The sequence below is a fragment of the Magnolia sinica genome, chromosome 6 (assembly GCF_029962835.1).
Source record: "Magnolia sinica isolate HGM2019 chromosome 6, MsV1, whole genome shotgun sequence".
NCBI lineage: Eukaryota > Viridiplantae > Streptophyta > Magnoliopsida > Magnoliales > Magnoliaceae > Magnolia > Magnolia sinica.
Genome location: NC_080578.1, coordinates 14,874,484 through 14,891,569, shown reverse-complemented (window position 1 = coordinate 14,891,569; position 17,086 = coordinate 14,874,484). Strand labels below are relative to the sequence as shown.

General features: G+C 39.6%; 1 protein-coding gene across 1 annotated transcript; it reads right to left on the bottom strand.

The window, feature by feature from the left end:
• Positions 1 to 12,421: 12,421 nt before the first annotated feature.
• Positions 12,422 to 13,231, bottom strand: LOC131249887 (21 kDa protein-like). The gene has a single exon (XM_058250631.1). The coding sequence runs from the start codon at positions 13,159 to 13,161 to the stop codon at positions 12,538 to 12,540; it is 624 nt and encodes a 207-aa protein (XP_058106614.1). The 5' UTR covers positions 13,162 to 13,231; the 3' UTR covers positions 12,422 to 12,537.
• Between the last annotated feature and the right edge of the window lie 3,855 nt (positions 13,232 to 17,086).

The window sequence follows — 17,086 nt, the reverse complement described above, 5'->3', positions numbered from 1 at the left end:
GCCCCACCGCGATGTATGTGTTTCATCCATGCTTTCCATCTAATTTCACAGATCATTTTACTGAGTGAGTCCAAAAATGAGCTATATCCAAATCTCAAGTGGACCACATTACAGGAAACAGTGTTGAATGAGGGTCGACCATTAAAAACATTTTGGGGGCTATAAAAGCTTTGGATCAAGCGGATCTTTGTTTTTTCTCTTCATCTGGGCCTGTATCACCTAATGAATAGATTGGATGTCAAATAAACAGTATAGGGGGCCTTAGGAGGATTTTAACAATCACTACTGTTTTCATGTGGTGTGGTCCACCTGAGATTTATATCCTTCTTACCTTTGGGATCAGGTAATAACATGATCTGTAAAAATGATTAACGGAATGGATGAAATACATACATCATGGTGGGTCCCAAAGAGCACCGACCACAAGCCACGGAGCTGGTAGCAGGGGAGTAGCCAATCCGTTTCTGACGCGGATTTGCTACTGACAGGTTAAGGAGTGAGTCCGCTACTGAAGTGACGTCACCAAGTTATGTGGGCCCTACTATGATGTATGTGTTATATCCACGCCGTCCATCCATTTTTAGATATCATTCCACGGTACGAACCAAAGAATGAGGCAAATAAAAATCTGTAGTGGACCCCACCAAAAAAAAAGAGTGGGGAGAGTGATTCCCACCGTTGAAACTATCCTAAGGCCCATCATGATGTTTATTTGAAAACCAACTTGTTCAAAAGTTAAAAAAGACATGAAATAAGGGAAAACACAAATATCAGCTTGATCTAAAACTTTGTAGCCTTTAGAAGTTTTTAATGGTAGGCGTCACTGTACCACTGTTTTCTGTGCTAGGGTCCACTGGAGATTTGGATTTAACTTGTTCTTTGGATATTGCCCTAAAATGATCTCTCTAAATGGATGAAAGGTGTGGATACAAAACATGCATGATGGTGTGGCCACGAGCGTCACCGCTCGTCTTCGCACACCGGTAAATCCGCTTCCGAAAGGAAGGCTGGGGTATTTTGGTCCTCAAATGCTCTTCCGAACATCCAGCGTCTTAGTTGGGAAGGTAAGTTTTGTACTTCCTGGAAAAAAGAAACGGGGTAAAAAGTTACGTACACAGTGGTCAATCTCTCCGAAGGGGAGTTATTTAATACTCCGGCTGTGTATGATACTTGATACACTGGCACTTAGAAATGTCACAAGTGCCGTGTTTTAACTAAATTAAACCGAATAAATTGTGGAACCCACTGCCCTTAAGTCATAATATAAAAGTCAGGATGATTAAACAGTCCTAACCTCTGGTTTGAAATATAACCATTGGATATGTTTCATTTATAACTGTCTATTCATTGTCCAGAAATCTAGTGTTTCAATTATGAAATAAGATTAATTTCTTTGTCATGGTACATCTGACTACTTTCCATAATTTAGACGGTTTATTTTGCATTATTTTTGTGACAACCAATTTATAAGTAATTTTTCCAACCTGAGTATAGGAAGAGAGGTGGAAGAATGTTTACACCGACCTCATATATCAGATCCAACCATACAGAAAACTATAATGAAATCTTTTGCCAATGCGATTGGGAGACCATGGCAGAAGAAAAAAAAAACGTCATGGGAAACCAAGGTTGTCTTGTTCGCAGTACAATGGCTACTTAACGGTGATATACTTTAAGATGTAGGGTGAAGTTAGATTAACTACACTTAGGCCTAGTTTGTTAAATCTGAAGTTTAAAAACCTAATCTCAAATCTGAAACCTGAATCTAAAATCTAAATCCTGGATTTGAAAATCTGAACTCAAAATACTTGTTTGATAATTATGACCGAAGTGTGAAAATTAAGTACTGAATTTGAAATAACCTATTTGTTAACAAACATTTAAAATGTCTTAAATATGTTAATTCTACACATTTGCCCCTATCTCCCTTTTAGAAATGTTTTACACTATTAAGAAATTATTTTTTATTAAATGAAAATAAAATTATTATATTTAATTTAAATAAACTAAAATACTTAATAGAAAATTAAAATATCATTATTCATAACAATTCCTCTTAGCGCGAAGATTGTCACTATGTGTCATGTAAGCTTGAGCATTAGTAGCAACAAAACCTTCAAATAAGGCCTATAGAATTGGTGAGACAATAGTGCCCACCTCAGGTGCATCCGAACGCATGCGGATTGGGTAAGAGGCGGATTTCCTAGTAAAGACCTGTGCTGGAAACATATGCGGGGTCCACCATGATGTTTTTGATAAATACACCACATCCATCCGTTTTGTGAGTTTGTTTCAGGAGAAGAGGCCAAAAATGAGCTGGATCCAATCCTCAACCAGGCCGAAAATGTGAGAGTTGAACGTCCATAGTTGAAATATTTGAGGGGTCATAGAAGTTTTGAATCAGGCTAGTATATATATATTTTTTTCAGTTCATCCCAATATGAACTGTATGGATGGCATGTAAGCGTCACTGTCGACCTTAGGGAGGTTTCAACAATAGGAATTTCCCTACCCACCTTTTCCTTTACTGTAGGAGCTCAAAAAATGAATGGAAATTGTAGATTTATCAAAAATATCATGGTGGGCCCCACATTGGTTCCCAGTGCAGGAACTTCCTGTGAAAGCCTGGAATCTACATCCGATTGGGTACTACAAACGCGGATTTCCTATGAAAGCCTTTCGCAGGAAGTTCATACCCAAGCATGTTGGGTGGAGTCCACTAGAATGTATGTGAAAAATCCATTCCGTCCATCAATTTTTCGAGCTCTTAGGACTTGAACCAAAAATGAGGTGGATACAAAATTCAAATAGGTCACACAAGAGAAAAATTAGAAAAAGAAGTTCATACAATTGAAACCTTTTTAGGCTCCACCTTGATGTTTATATGTTATCCAAACTGTTTATAAGGTCATTCCCAATTGGATGAAGTGAAAACACCTACAATATAGCTTGATACAAAACTTTTATGCCCATAAAAATTCTTCAACGGTGCTCATTGAATACCCACTATTTCCTCTTGTATGGCACACTTAAGTATTTGAGAAACTTCAATTTTAGTTACACATCCTTAGATGACCTCAATTTCTCAAAAACATCGCCATGGACCCCACCCAACATCATTGGACAGGAAGTTCGCAAGAAACCCGTCTGGGTACTACTTGACGCAGATTTGCTACTAACAGGTTGAGTAGCGAGCTACCGAAGTGACATCACCTAGTTCTGTGGGCCCACTATGATGTATGTGGGCCCATTATGATGTATGTGCTTTATCTACACTGACCATCTATTTGGACATATAATTTTAGGGCATGAGTTAAAGAATGAGGCAAATCCAAGTATGTAGTTGACCCACCACAAAAAACAGTGGGGAGATTGATGCCTACTGTTGAAACCTTCCTAAGTCTCACCACGATTTTTATTTGAAATCCAACTTGTTTACAAGTCAACACGGCCATTAAAGAAGGAAAAAACAAATATCAGCTTGATCAAAAACTTTTGTGGTCTATTTAAGTTTTTAATGGTCGGCGTCACTCTCTCCACTGTTTTCTGTGGTAAGGTCTACTGGAGCTTTGGATTCGACTCATTCTTTGGATTTCTAACTAAAATTATCTTTCCAAATGGATGGATGGCGTGAATACAAAACATACATCATGATGGGGCCCATAGAACTTGGTGACATCACTTTAGTAGCGAGAATCGTTACTTAACTTGTCAGTATCCAATCTACGTCCGTGGAAACGGATTGGCTACTCCCCTACACCAGCCAATGGTTGGTGGTCGGTGCTTTGTGGGCCCCACCATGATGTATGTGTTTCATCCATGCCGTCCATCTATGTTTCTAGATCATTTTATGGTATGAGACCAAAAATGAGGTATATCCCAATCTCAAGTGGACCACATTACAGGAAAACAGTGTGGAATGAATGTCAACCATTAAAAACTTTTCGGGGCCATAAAAGTTTTGGATCAAATTGATCCTTGTTTTTTCCATTCATCTAGGTCTATATGACCTAATCAACAGATTGGATGTCAAATAAATAGTACATTGGGCCTTAGGAGAATTTTAATGGTGGATATCCAATCACTATTGTTTTCCTATGGTGTGGTCCACCTGAGATTTATATTCCTCTCATTTTTGGTATCAAGCCCTAAAATGAATTTTTAAAATGGATGAATGGAATGGATGAAACACATACATCATGGTGGGCTCAAAGAAGTGCCCCATGTTAAAAGTCAGGATGTGTACAACACAAGGGAGAAAATCTCTCTCGTGAAAGACAATTTTGGATTAAAATAATAATAATAACAAAGCACATTCTTCATTCCCCATTAAGCTAGACTCTCAGGAAAAATTTCAACATAAATGACTCCCATCACAGAAAAATTTCAACATCAAATGGTAGAGCGCTTTCCTTCTTCTGCATTAACAAAAACCACTAAACATGGAACATTTTCCAATTTCTGCATTAAGTACAAAAATTCAGCATTAACAAATGGGCCCTTAGCTAATGACTGGCTGGAAATATGAAGAACATGAGAAGTCGTCCCGAGATATAAGCAGAATAGGCTACGTATCAATTAATTGAGAGTAGACCATGGACATTCACTCCGAATATAATTCTCAAACAACCACCTTACCTGCTTATGAATAAAGCAAAGAACAAAAATCTCTCGCGCCCATGCCAATCCAATATGACTTTCCTATACAGTGTATAGTTGCAGGCCCGATCAGAGACAGAAATCATCAAGACCGTCAGAACCATAAAATAGGCATATCTCGTAAACCGGAATGAGTTACTCGACGTACCATATATGATTTTGGGGTAGAACGAGCTAATTTAGCCAACCAACCTGGCTATGCCAGGTTGCCCATGCCGAAATTTGCGAGATTCCATCCTATTGACGGTGAAATTCCATGTTTAGTTCCATTTTTACTATAAATAGTAAGTTTTAGTTTGATTATAACTCTTTATTCGTTGGGTTTTAGGAGTTGTGTCCAACATGAAAAGTGCTTAGAATAATTAGGAGAATAACGTGGTTAAGCCACATATGAAACTTACTATAAATAGTAAATTTACTATTTATAGTAAGTTGCGAATTTATAGGAGTTTTAATTTTAGTTTTCTTCTTTTTTCTTTCTGATGTCTTGGTACCCCTATTTAAAGGATTGTTAACTCTTTTTTATACATCAATTAATCAATTTCGAATTTATTAGAATTTATTTCTATTTTCTGCTTTCTTTCCTCGTGGATTCGAGAAGTCTCGTATAATTCTCAAACAACCACCTTACCTGCTTATGAATAAAGCAAAGAACAAAAATCTCTCGCGCCCATGCCAATCCAATATGACTTTCCTATACAGTGTATAGTTGCCAATCTTTCGTTCCTTATTGAAGCCTATATTAACTCGGCTTAATTTAGTCACAATTTAATTTATTCAATTGCTAGCCAGTGCAATATTACAGAAATACAGAAAGCATGAAGCAACTAGATTATTTCTCTCTCTACCTTATGTGTACATGCACTATTAGATCGCTGAAAAGATTCCTAAGTTTTGAATAGAAAGCTAGCAGGATTTTCTCGCCTACTTAGAGATTTCATTGACTGGCTTGCCCACAAAGTTTGACTTTACAACTGATAGACTGGTATCTAACTATGACCATTTCATCTACAAAGCCCAATCGAACAATGCATAGACAGTCTTTAGACACCCCAACCGATACGAGAGATATCTACTTGCCATTTTTACTATGCTTCGATAAAATCAGACCATTTAAGCAGCACTGGATGGACCAGTTTGTCCAATCAAAAGGTCACAAACCGATATGACCATAAATCATACAAATATCAAGACTTTGCAAAGCCAAGGGCCCCGAAAGCCCCGATGCATTTGGCAAGACTTGGTCCTTGACTTGACTTAGAAGGACCCAATGGTTCAGATCAATGACCCGAGATTAGGACGATCGACGGTCCAAAAGGGTTAATAATAAACATGCATACTCGGGGCACATCTCCCCAACTCTAAGATAGAAAGATCGCCCAAATTTGGTCCACTCGGACACTAGGCACTAGATGAATACAACTACTGGGACTGATCGGCCCAAAAAATGAACCAAACAGAGTAGATCTCAGCTGCACATAATGATGTCCATAACCCTTGAATTATTTGCACGACTATTGGAACCCAAAAATGACAAAAATTGACATGTGGTCATCTAATGACTGTCAATTTTCTAAAAGCCACACTCCCATGGGTCCCACAGTCTAACATTCCATCCTAGCTGCAGTTATAAGGGTGAACGAAGTTTGGAAGGTTACAGGAGAGTGCATTAGCATGTGCACTAGGATTATGGGTGTTGATTTCAGTATCATAGGTATCTTAGTGTGAAAGTCGATATTCTGCCTAAATCCAATTGTGCGGATTTTCCAATGAGTTTTAGACATGGTTGATCATTGAAACAGTTCAAGTGGTGAGTAGGGGTATAATCAGGGATGTTCGACTATCTCTTCTACATACAAAGAGTATCTGATTTCTCAATTTTTTCCACTTTTTCAAGTTAAAATCAATTGTAACTCCATACATTCTGAAGACCGAAACAACAGTTGCTCTTTCTTTTTTTGGCTTCTTTCTCTACCTATTATATTCTTTTTCTTTTATATGCCTATGTATCCGAGGTACGTTCCAGTATAGTAGAGCCGGATGCGACTCTACTAAAGTTCAACCAAAATTCCTAAAAAAATCAATAAATCCCGTAAAGTGGAAATTGCACGGTTGCAGACCAAACCATAAGAGTCACCTAAGTCAAGGATTATTATGATCCCTTGACCCTTGAGAGATTTTACGGTTTCTATCTAACCGTAGATTCTATAGCTTCATTTGACCTTTGGCGACTCCGATATCAGATATATTTACCATATATGAGTCAATACAACACCCTAATCACTTCAATTGTATCAAGTCGAATATAAGACAAAGCCGAGGAAGTGGGCCCAGTGCGTGCCACAGCTTCGTTCACACAATTGAATCACGACAACCTTACTTACGAAGTGAAGCCCCAAACGATGACTAGGTAGTCGTTGGCCATGACTTCCTCACCTACAAGAGATAAACAGACTGTCACCCCTACTGACCATCTCTCCTACTAGGTGCAATTTCAAGTAATGAACAGATTGTCATCTAACCACAACCATCTTCCTTACAAAGCCCAATCGTGTAACGAACAAATTGTCGAAGATCCGCCCGCGACAAACAGACAATCATCCCATGAACCACAATTGGCTTGCTATGAAGTTCCATCAAGCAACAAACAAATTATCTTTGCTAATGACTATCTTGCCTACAAAGCCCAGTTGAACAACAAATAGACCATCGTGCCTGATGACCATGTTGCCCATAGAGCATGGTATCTTATTGAGTAAAGAATAGATTGCCGTTAGTTATTCTTTTTCCTTTTCTTTTACTTTTTATGTATCTTTACATTGATTGTAAGTAGAGTTGGGCACGGGACAACTCGACTCGTCCAATTCGTTCAGACCCCACTTAACCTGAATTGAGTAGGTGAGTCAATCCGAACCAAGTAGACTTCATCCAATCTGAACTCAAACTGAGTCGAGTTCGGGTCACTTAGTAACTGACTCGACATAACCTAAAATCTGACTTGGTACTGACTTGACTCAATCTAAAACCCGACTTGTATATTAAAAAATAATAATAATAATAATAAAACCCATATTTGACGTTTCAGATTTGAGATGTCGTGTAGTTTATGGAAAGACTGCAAGTCTAGTAGGTGCACCTAGGTTTTGAGCTGTGATTTCAGCCTATAGATACCCGCCGCACCCGACCCGACTCAATACTTATGACCAGGTTGGACTCCATCTGGGTTAGTCCAGGCCAGACCCAAACTCAGATCTGGTCAACCATGCTGGACTCAGTACTGAGTTGGGTTGAGTTCGAGTCAGGCCGATTTCAAAACCGGGTCAAGTTGGGTTAGCCCTAACTCGGTCCAACTCGACTCGATGCCCAGCTCTCAATATCAATAGAATACTCTTAACTTTTAACTATTTCCTTTTTATTAATATTATCATATTGTTGATTATACAAGCGATCATGGGCTTAATTGAAAATCCTTTCATTACAGAGATTAAATGGCTGGATAGACCCTAAGCCAATACAAAACTCAGTCTATTTAGTGCTTGAGGTCACTGACTGTTCGGTTCAATTTGAGCCATATTCGATTCTAGCATGCGCCGCACATGCATATGATATGAATGATCAAATTTGAGCCAAGCACCCACCATTTAGTGGGCTACACATGCATGTTGAATGTGAACTATTGGTCAATTTCTTTTACAAAAATGTGCCCACGCAATGAGCGAACCAATCCTATTTTGGACCACGAAGCCTAGACAGTTGAGCCCTCACAATTCACGGATTTAGATCTCACTAAATACACCAAGGTGAAGTTCGGGAGGAAAGGGTGTGTGATATTTTAGGCCCGAATTATCATTTAGGACAGGCTCGTGTCACATGGGCTGGGCCTATAAATCATATTAGAGAGAGAGAGAGAGAGAGAGAGAGAGAGAGAGAGAGAGAGAGTCAGATACACATACAAGTCACTAATGTATATGAAATCGTGTGTCCGGTCCTGTTAGTTATTGATCGTAAAAGTCAGGCCCAAGCCATCCCATTTAATAACCGATTCTTTGATTCCAGGCCTAGTGTGTTCATTGCGAGCGAGCCTGTTCTTGCGCTTGAATCTGGCCACATGAAATTACTCTCCATATCCAAAGCCTGAGGCTCATTTATTAATCAAGGTCCGATATCTAGGCCCAGTTCCAACTTGCAGATCTATATTACCGGTCTGAATCTGTGCTGGTATCCGAAACAAGTGGACCGGGCCCCTTACAGTGAGAGTAATATTCCAGACCATTAGTCAGATGGGCTTCACCATTGATGGATCACGGGCCCCACCATTGACGGATCATGCTCCAGGAATTTCTTCGCCTGGATAATGCTTACTCCAAACTCGGATTCGTGGCCTTCAAATAGACGATCAAGAAAAGAAACGCAGTTTTGGGTCGGCCTTTTTTTTTTTTTTTTTTCGGCGTTGAAACAAAGCCAATCCAATCACTGGGTGGGTCCAAATCATTCACCAGATAAACAATGACTCTTCATCTCAAGGGCATCGACCGTGTGTCCCACTAGTTACAGTATATGTTTCATTGTTCTGGGATAAAATCTTCTAATCTGAAAAATTCTTCGAGCATGGAAAATAAACGGTGTGGTCCATCAGATCAACAGTCTATATCAATGATTCATAAGGGTCACCAGTGCAACCTAAAAACTCGAGTCACAATCAAGTTATAGGGCTAATAATTTGTGGCACTCACTTATCGAGCTATTTTGTTTGGCCCACTTTGTGCTAGGCTTGGGCTGAAATATTAGACCCTAGGATCATACCCGGACATTAGAAAACCAGTGGATCTTTTGTTAGATTACATATTGTATTTGGCTTCGTAAAATAAGCCAAAGTACATTGTATTAGGAACTTAAACTCTTTGTAAGTACGTCATCCTCGGTTCTAAAGTTGCTATAGAAAATTGAGGCAAATTAAGGATAGATTTGATTATTTAACCAATGAAATTTTTTGAAATGCATTCCCAGCTTAATAAATGGTTCAGATCAATTGATTAGACTGTTCAAGTGAACCAGGTCCGTAACTAGGAAGTGCCGGAGAGCATGGGCACCTTTCTGGCCGAACATAAATATATAAAATATAATAGAGGGAATGCAATTGCTTATCATATCCAGGTTTGCAATGAAAAGTATAAATTGTCATTTCATATATGTTTACTTTTCACTTTTCACTGTAGGCCGGGCCAAGTTAAGGGTTAAATGGGATTCATGTAGAGTCCTTGTTATACACGTTTTACATCCATCTTCTACATTCAGTTATTAAGCTTACAGAATTCTTCCTTAAATCATCGCATGCTTCTCAAAAGAAGAAGAAAATTCTACTTTTCTAATTATGCGTAAAGTAGATTGATTGATTATATGTTGTTGTTGATCTTCCAACCCAAAAAGTCTCTCCAAGATCTATCCTAAATAAAGAAAAGTGAGAGCTTATATCATAATCTTGGTAGAGGCTAAATTTGACCTGAGTCATCCATGTGAACCTCACACTAACGCGTGTGGATGCGTGGACCCAAGGCAGTGTGGGCGTGGCCCCACTTGAACTCTCTCTCTCTCTCTCTCTCTCTCTCTCTCTCTCTAAGCTCTAGTGAAGACATTCTAGGGGGAAGGTAGGGACGTTCAAGCTCTCTCATCTCCCTCTCTGATAGGATCTTATAAGAAAGGGCTAGGATTTTAGAGAGAGCACATTATATGGTGTTCTACCATCCACATTGTGAAGGATGTGTATTTTACCTTCTTAATCCATACATTCCAACCATCGAAATTCCTCCAACATTCATGGTCACCTTCCTTGGGCAATTGTCATGCCACCCAGAATATGGATGAAAACTAATCTCAATTGATCATTGGATGTCCATCAATCATGATTTAAAATAAATCAACAATTAAAAATACAAATTAACGATTGAAAAATCATGATTAAAAACCTTAGAGGTATTTGCAAACCTTTTATAAAACTGATGGATGATCTTTTTTATTTTTATTTTTATTTTTTATTTTTTTTACACACACACCCACACACACGGTAGCGGGATTTCACTACCAATGGGTTTCGAACCCAAGACCTCGTGTTAAAACTCCTTAGAGTCTACCACTTGGCCAAGGACCTGAACCCAATTTGATAGATGACCTAAGCCTTAAGATCAACCATTAATTCATGTTTCATGTAGACCAAGTGGATCTCATGTTGAATCATGTATGCTTGGAGGAGCATGATGAAGACACATACCTATACCCATTTTCAATAGCAATGTAGTAACCTCGTGTGGATAACCAAAGCATGACTAATTAGAGTCTTTGACAAAGCTAGTCCAATCATAAGCTTATCCACGTCTGAGTGTAATGGGTCTCCCAACTTTGATATACTTACAATTGATCATTTTTCTTGTAAGTGACCAAATGCATTATCCTAGAAATCATCTATGGTACACTCACACATTTATGTAAGATAGGGAAGAAGGTAAATTGAGACTATCCATCTTGACCTCAAGCAAATCTCCTTACACATGACATGAGGCTATGGTTCAATCATAGGACAAGCATGCTTACTAATCTGTACAGTCATGGCCATGCTCATGTGATCCAGGGAATACAACTTTTCCTTGGCCCATGTATCGATCCAATATCGAGTATCTAATATCATTAGAGGTTATACCTCTTAAACCCACATAATTATATTAAAATTAACTCAAAAGATTTATCATGCCATTAATTGAGGTCTAATAGCATTAGTTTTTTCGGGCACAATGCTAACCTTTGAGAGCTTGAAAAGTAAAATGAGAGGGTGATATTTTCTTTGAAAGTTATCTTTCGAGGAAGCATTTAGAGAGCAGATAACCAACAAAAGGCTTGGAATTTATTTTTAAGTCTAGAAAATATTTCTCACCGAATTAAAAGGGGACACTTAACCAATGACTCTGGAAAGTATTGGAAAAATTTTTACCATCCAAATACTTTCCAACTCAATGGCTTGTTTGATTTTTTAATTTATAGGGAAATACCGTGGAAATATGTAATAATTATTTACCTCACTTTGTCCGATGTTTGAGTCGACAACATGCATTTTTGACACGAAAATTGAGAATGCCACAACATATTTGTGGGTCGTACGATGATGCGTATCGCTTATCCACACCGTTAATCTATTATGCCTGATGAATTTATGGCATGTGCCAAAAAATGAAGCATATTGAAAGCTCAAGTGGACCACGCCACTTGAAAAAGGGAATCAAATACTTACCATTAAAAATCTCTCAGGCTCGCTGTTTCTTTTGGTGTGGGCCATTTGAGTGTTCAATCTGCCTCATTTTTCGGTTCATGCCTTAAAATATTGTGTTAAAAAGACAGGATAGAATGGATTTATTATATACATCACCTTGGTATTCAAAATTTTAAAATAACTTTTTAAAACCAATTTCCAAGGCAAAGAGTAGAGTGGATTTTCAAATAATTTTCAAACGGGTGAAATGGTAATAATTACTCATTTCATGTATATTTACACAGCTACTGAAAATCAAACACGCCCTAAAAGTCATCCATTAGCTTGTGAAAGTTATTCAATGGCTTCTATTTAGCTACTATGCATGCATGAACTGATTCCTCCGTGATTATGGGATGCCCCAAAAAGCAGGCCTATCTAATCATAACGTAGGCCAAACTGCAGACAATGATGAAAAGTAAGAAGCCTATGTGTGTCCAGCTGCATGAACGTTCAGGATCCAACAAGTTTAGCAAACAACTTTAACTTCATTTATAATCATTATAGCCACCAGGCATAGAGATATATAACAACCATATCAATATATACAATTTCACAATAAAAATATTGAAACTAGAAAAGAACTAACGAGAAATGGGTTGAGTGGAAGTGAGGCTGTTGGTTAGAGCCAAACCATTACTTGTTAGCTGAACCACATTCACAACCCGACTCGTGATTGTACTCTTCACATTTCCATTCATGCCATTGCCCGCAAAGCCATCCATGCATGTGTTCTCATCAGTCAATGCCGCGCTCACCCACGTTTGGATATTTTCCATGTGGAATTGGAAATCGGGGTCATTAAGGTAGCCCATCTCCTCTATCGACTTCTTCAGCTCATCGATGGATTCACCGATGTTGTCGATGCAGTCCCTCACAGCGCCCACCTCTCTGGGCTTCATGCCACGCCCCTTCAACAACCGAGACATCATGGTCCAAGTCGATTGGGCGCTGGCTAGGCTCACGGACAACGAGGCATTAGCCAGTTGCTGTGGGCTTGTTTGGATGGTATTTGCGTAGACGGATAGAGAGTCGAAGCAGACACGGGGATACATCGTTACTTCACAACGAGTCTTGATGAACTCGGTGTTGTTGATTTGTGTGGCGGAGCTTGATTTCACATGGACGGTGAAGATAAGTAGCGATAGCATAGCTGCAATAAGAGCATAAGAAGCACATGAGCTGCTGCTACTATTGCAACCTTCCATCTCTGTTGAATCTCTTACAACAACAGCAACAACAACAACAACAACAAATGGGTCCTAATGGTGATGAACGGTGGGGAGTGCAGGTAGCCTTTTATAGGAAGAATGGCCGTGTATTTTGGTATTAGGGTTGCCATGGTTAGAATACTTGTACAGCTTTGCTAGCCGCACACGTACCCATAGATGGGAGAGCGGATTAGGTGTTACCCGGGTAACACCTTAATGGGTGTTACCCTTACCTTGTGGGGCCCATCTTGATGAATATATTCTATATCCACTCCGTACATCAGTCTTTATTTTTCAGATTATTTAGTGTGTATATTAAAAAAAAAAAAAAAGCAGATCCAAGTGTCTGATGGACCTCAACAATGGAAAAAGTGGTGAATGTCAATTAAAAAGTTTTTGTAGGCCAAAAAAGGTTTTGGATCAAGATGATCTTTGTATTTTCCTTTCATCCTGGTATGGTTGATTTTATCAACGGGTTGTATGAAAAATAAGAATTACAGATCTACCTACGGTGGGAGTTCAATCACCACTATTTCCTGTGGTGTGGTCCACTTGAGATCTGGATCTCCTTAATTTTTTGGACCATGACCTAAAATGATCTTCAAAAACGGATGGATGGCGTAGATATTTAACATATCATCAAGGTGAGCCCTACGGTAAGGGTAACACCCACTAAAGTGTGACCGGAGTAACACATAATCCACTCCCACACAGGGGCAGCCCAAGGTGAGGCCTAGCTGATAGATAAGCGCCCCGAGTTTTGGGCCAAACGATCTAAAGTGTGGGACCCATGATATCCACATGAGCGTGCGAATGTGTGTGTATGGAGGTGCGTGTCGGCCTACCAAGCCTCATAATTGGGATATGATAATAGAATCATCGCTGAACACTCAACAAGGGACTCGGATTTGGTAGTGAGCCCTCCAGTGCCCATCTCTCGGTTCTGGTCCTTTGGACAGTGTTTTGGTCGTGTTCTTCGCCATTCTCCATCAGACCAGGAAGAAACCTTATGTATGTGTTTTATCCACGCCGTCCATTCATTTTGCCAGCTCATTTTAAAGCTTTATCATAAAAAAGAGGTAGATACAAATCGCAGGAGGACTACACCATAGGAATGATTGAACGCCCACCATTAAAACTTATTGAGGGTCGGTTCACAAAAATTTTGGATCAAGATTGATTTTCCTTTCATCCATCCAGGTCTGTCCAACAGGTTGGATGGCAAATAAACATTGTCGTAGGAAGTTTTTAAGGGTGGGCGTTGAATCATCATTGTTTCTTAAGCTGTGGTCTTAGGTGGATCTGCCTAATTTTTGGGCTCCTAAAATGAGCTGTAAAAATAGATGGACGGCATGGATAAAACAAATACGATGGGGCACAGAGCAACAATCGGTAGTACCGAGAGATCTCGGTACTGTAGGGGTCACTACCGAATCCGAGTCCTGAAGAGATAAGGGTATGGTTGGGAAAAGCCAGAGCCGTACGGAGACATGAATAGGGACCGTTCACCTAGAGATGGGCCCACGATTCAGAGGCCACAATGGTGGATGATCCGAAACGTCCAGGTCTCATGTGTCATAGATAATGACTGACAATACTGGACTCGGATCGGGTGGTGTTGCCCGTACCATCCCCCAGAGGTGGTGTGGTGATGTGTTAGGCGCTGTGGGGCGCACCTTGTCCGATGTATTGTATATCGACTCTCCCAAACCGTTTCGACAGCTCATTTTTTGGGCGTTAGCTAAAAAATAAGGCAGATTAAAGTTACACGACTTGAATAAAAGTATACAAAAAAACAAATATCAGCACTTTTGTGCCCCCAAAAGCTTTTAATGATCAATAATCACTGTTTCCTATAATGTGGTCCACTTGAAATTTACATATCTTTGGCTTTTGGGACCATGGCTTATAATAAACTGAAAAAAATAGATAGCATGGATATATAATGCATATATTGAGATAGGCCTTAGTATCAGAGCCGCACTTCCATTGCTGGTCAAGGTCGCAGCAAGTCACGCTCCGCTAAAACACCCGCGCGCTCTGTGGGGCCTGCACGCTGTATGTGTAAAATCCACTCCGTTCATCATGTGCTATCCTCGATGCGTGAGTGGATCAGGTGCCAGCCTTAACATGAGGCCCATCTTGATGTATGTATTCTACGTCACACCCACACCGTCTATCAATCATTTTAGGATATGAGCCCAAAAATGAAGTAGATCAAAATCTAAGGTGGACCTTGCTACAGGAAACCGTTGTGATTGAACGTAACACTATTAAAAACTTTCTAAAGTCTACCGTACTGTTTCCATCATGCTTATTTGCTATCTAACCTGTTGATAAGGCCATACAAACGTGGATGAAGTAAAAAACAAATATTAGTTTGGATCCAAAACTTTTGTGGCCTGCAATAAATTTTTAATGGCCAATCACTACTTTTTCCAGTGGTATGATCCACCTGAGATTTGGATCGGCTTCATTTTTGAGATCATGGTCTAAAATGATCAAGCAATAACGATAGACATATGGATATTGAATACATACATCAAATTGGGTCCCATGGTAAGATCTGCATCATCTTAGGTGCAGCCCGAGCTGCGCCCAAACCACTCCCCCTTGATGCTAGGCCCTTGACCAAAAACCATTGTTCAGCTGGGATTTGGGATAATTGCTTGTGTGTGGGCCACTATAGTTTATATCTTTCATGGAAGCCAATTAGGTACTGAGTAAACTCTGTGAGGCCCACTAATGATGTATGTGTCTTATCCACACAGTCGACTATCTGTTTTCGGTATCATTTTAGGGCATGAGAAAAAAATTGAAGCATATCCAAAGCTCAACTAGACCATACCACATGAAACAGTGTGAATTGATTGCCTGCCGTTGAAAAATTCCTGCGGTTACAGAAGTGTTGAGTCAAGCTGATATTATGGTTTCACTTCATCCATGCATGTGTAACCTTATGAATAAGTTGGATGACAAATAAATAGGCCTTAGGAAAGTTTCAATGTTAGACATCATTATTTGCTATTTCCTGTGATGTGGTCCACTTCAGCTTTGGATATGCTTCAATTTTGGAGTTATGCCCTAAAAAAATGAGTTGGAAAAACGAATGGACAGCATGAATAAGACACATAATTCCAAAGTGGGCCTCACTGAGTTTACTCAGTATGCTAAAGCTTATACTCAATGTGTATATGCAATCCACCTCCACCTTTTACATAACTTTTAGTCAAGGTGTAACTCGCTGGATAAAGGTAAAATAGAAAAATCAAGCTGCATGAAAACTTAAGTGGGCCGCATCACCTAAATATTTAAAGGGTTTTAAGAGTAACTGTGCATTATTCTCGTTGATATGGCTCAACTGAGTTTTCTATCAGGCTGATAATATTTTATATGTACTAACATAATATATGCTTCTCACCCGATGGTTAGAGTATCCATGTTGGACCAAAGTCCTGCTCGACTGGTAATACCTAACAGCTATCATGCTAAGCTATGTGGCGTCCATAGGTAGTTTGTGTCTATCAGTTGTACACATTCAAGTTCACTTGAAATCCCAAATTCAGAACAATCCAAATCTCAAACAAGCCAGAATGAAGGAACGATGTTAAATCACAGCTAAAAGCTTTTAAGTTGACGTGGTGTGGCCCCTCTCCGATGATGAACACATGCAAAAGCTTGTCTACTCCGCTTTCAAGTGGCGTGCGGGGAGAATAGACAGCTTAAAAGAACATGGGGACGGTGTTATCTGCCGCATGTCCCATGCTAGGTCAGCTCGCGTGCTACGGGTAGAGGCGTGGACGAGGTGTGCATGTTTTACACAGCCTCTCAGCGCCATTAATCAATGATAAGGTTTTGATGGAATGAGAGCGCGAAATCACAACAACCATGCTGGGCCTTTTATCCGAAGGCCTGATGGATG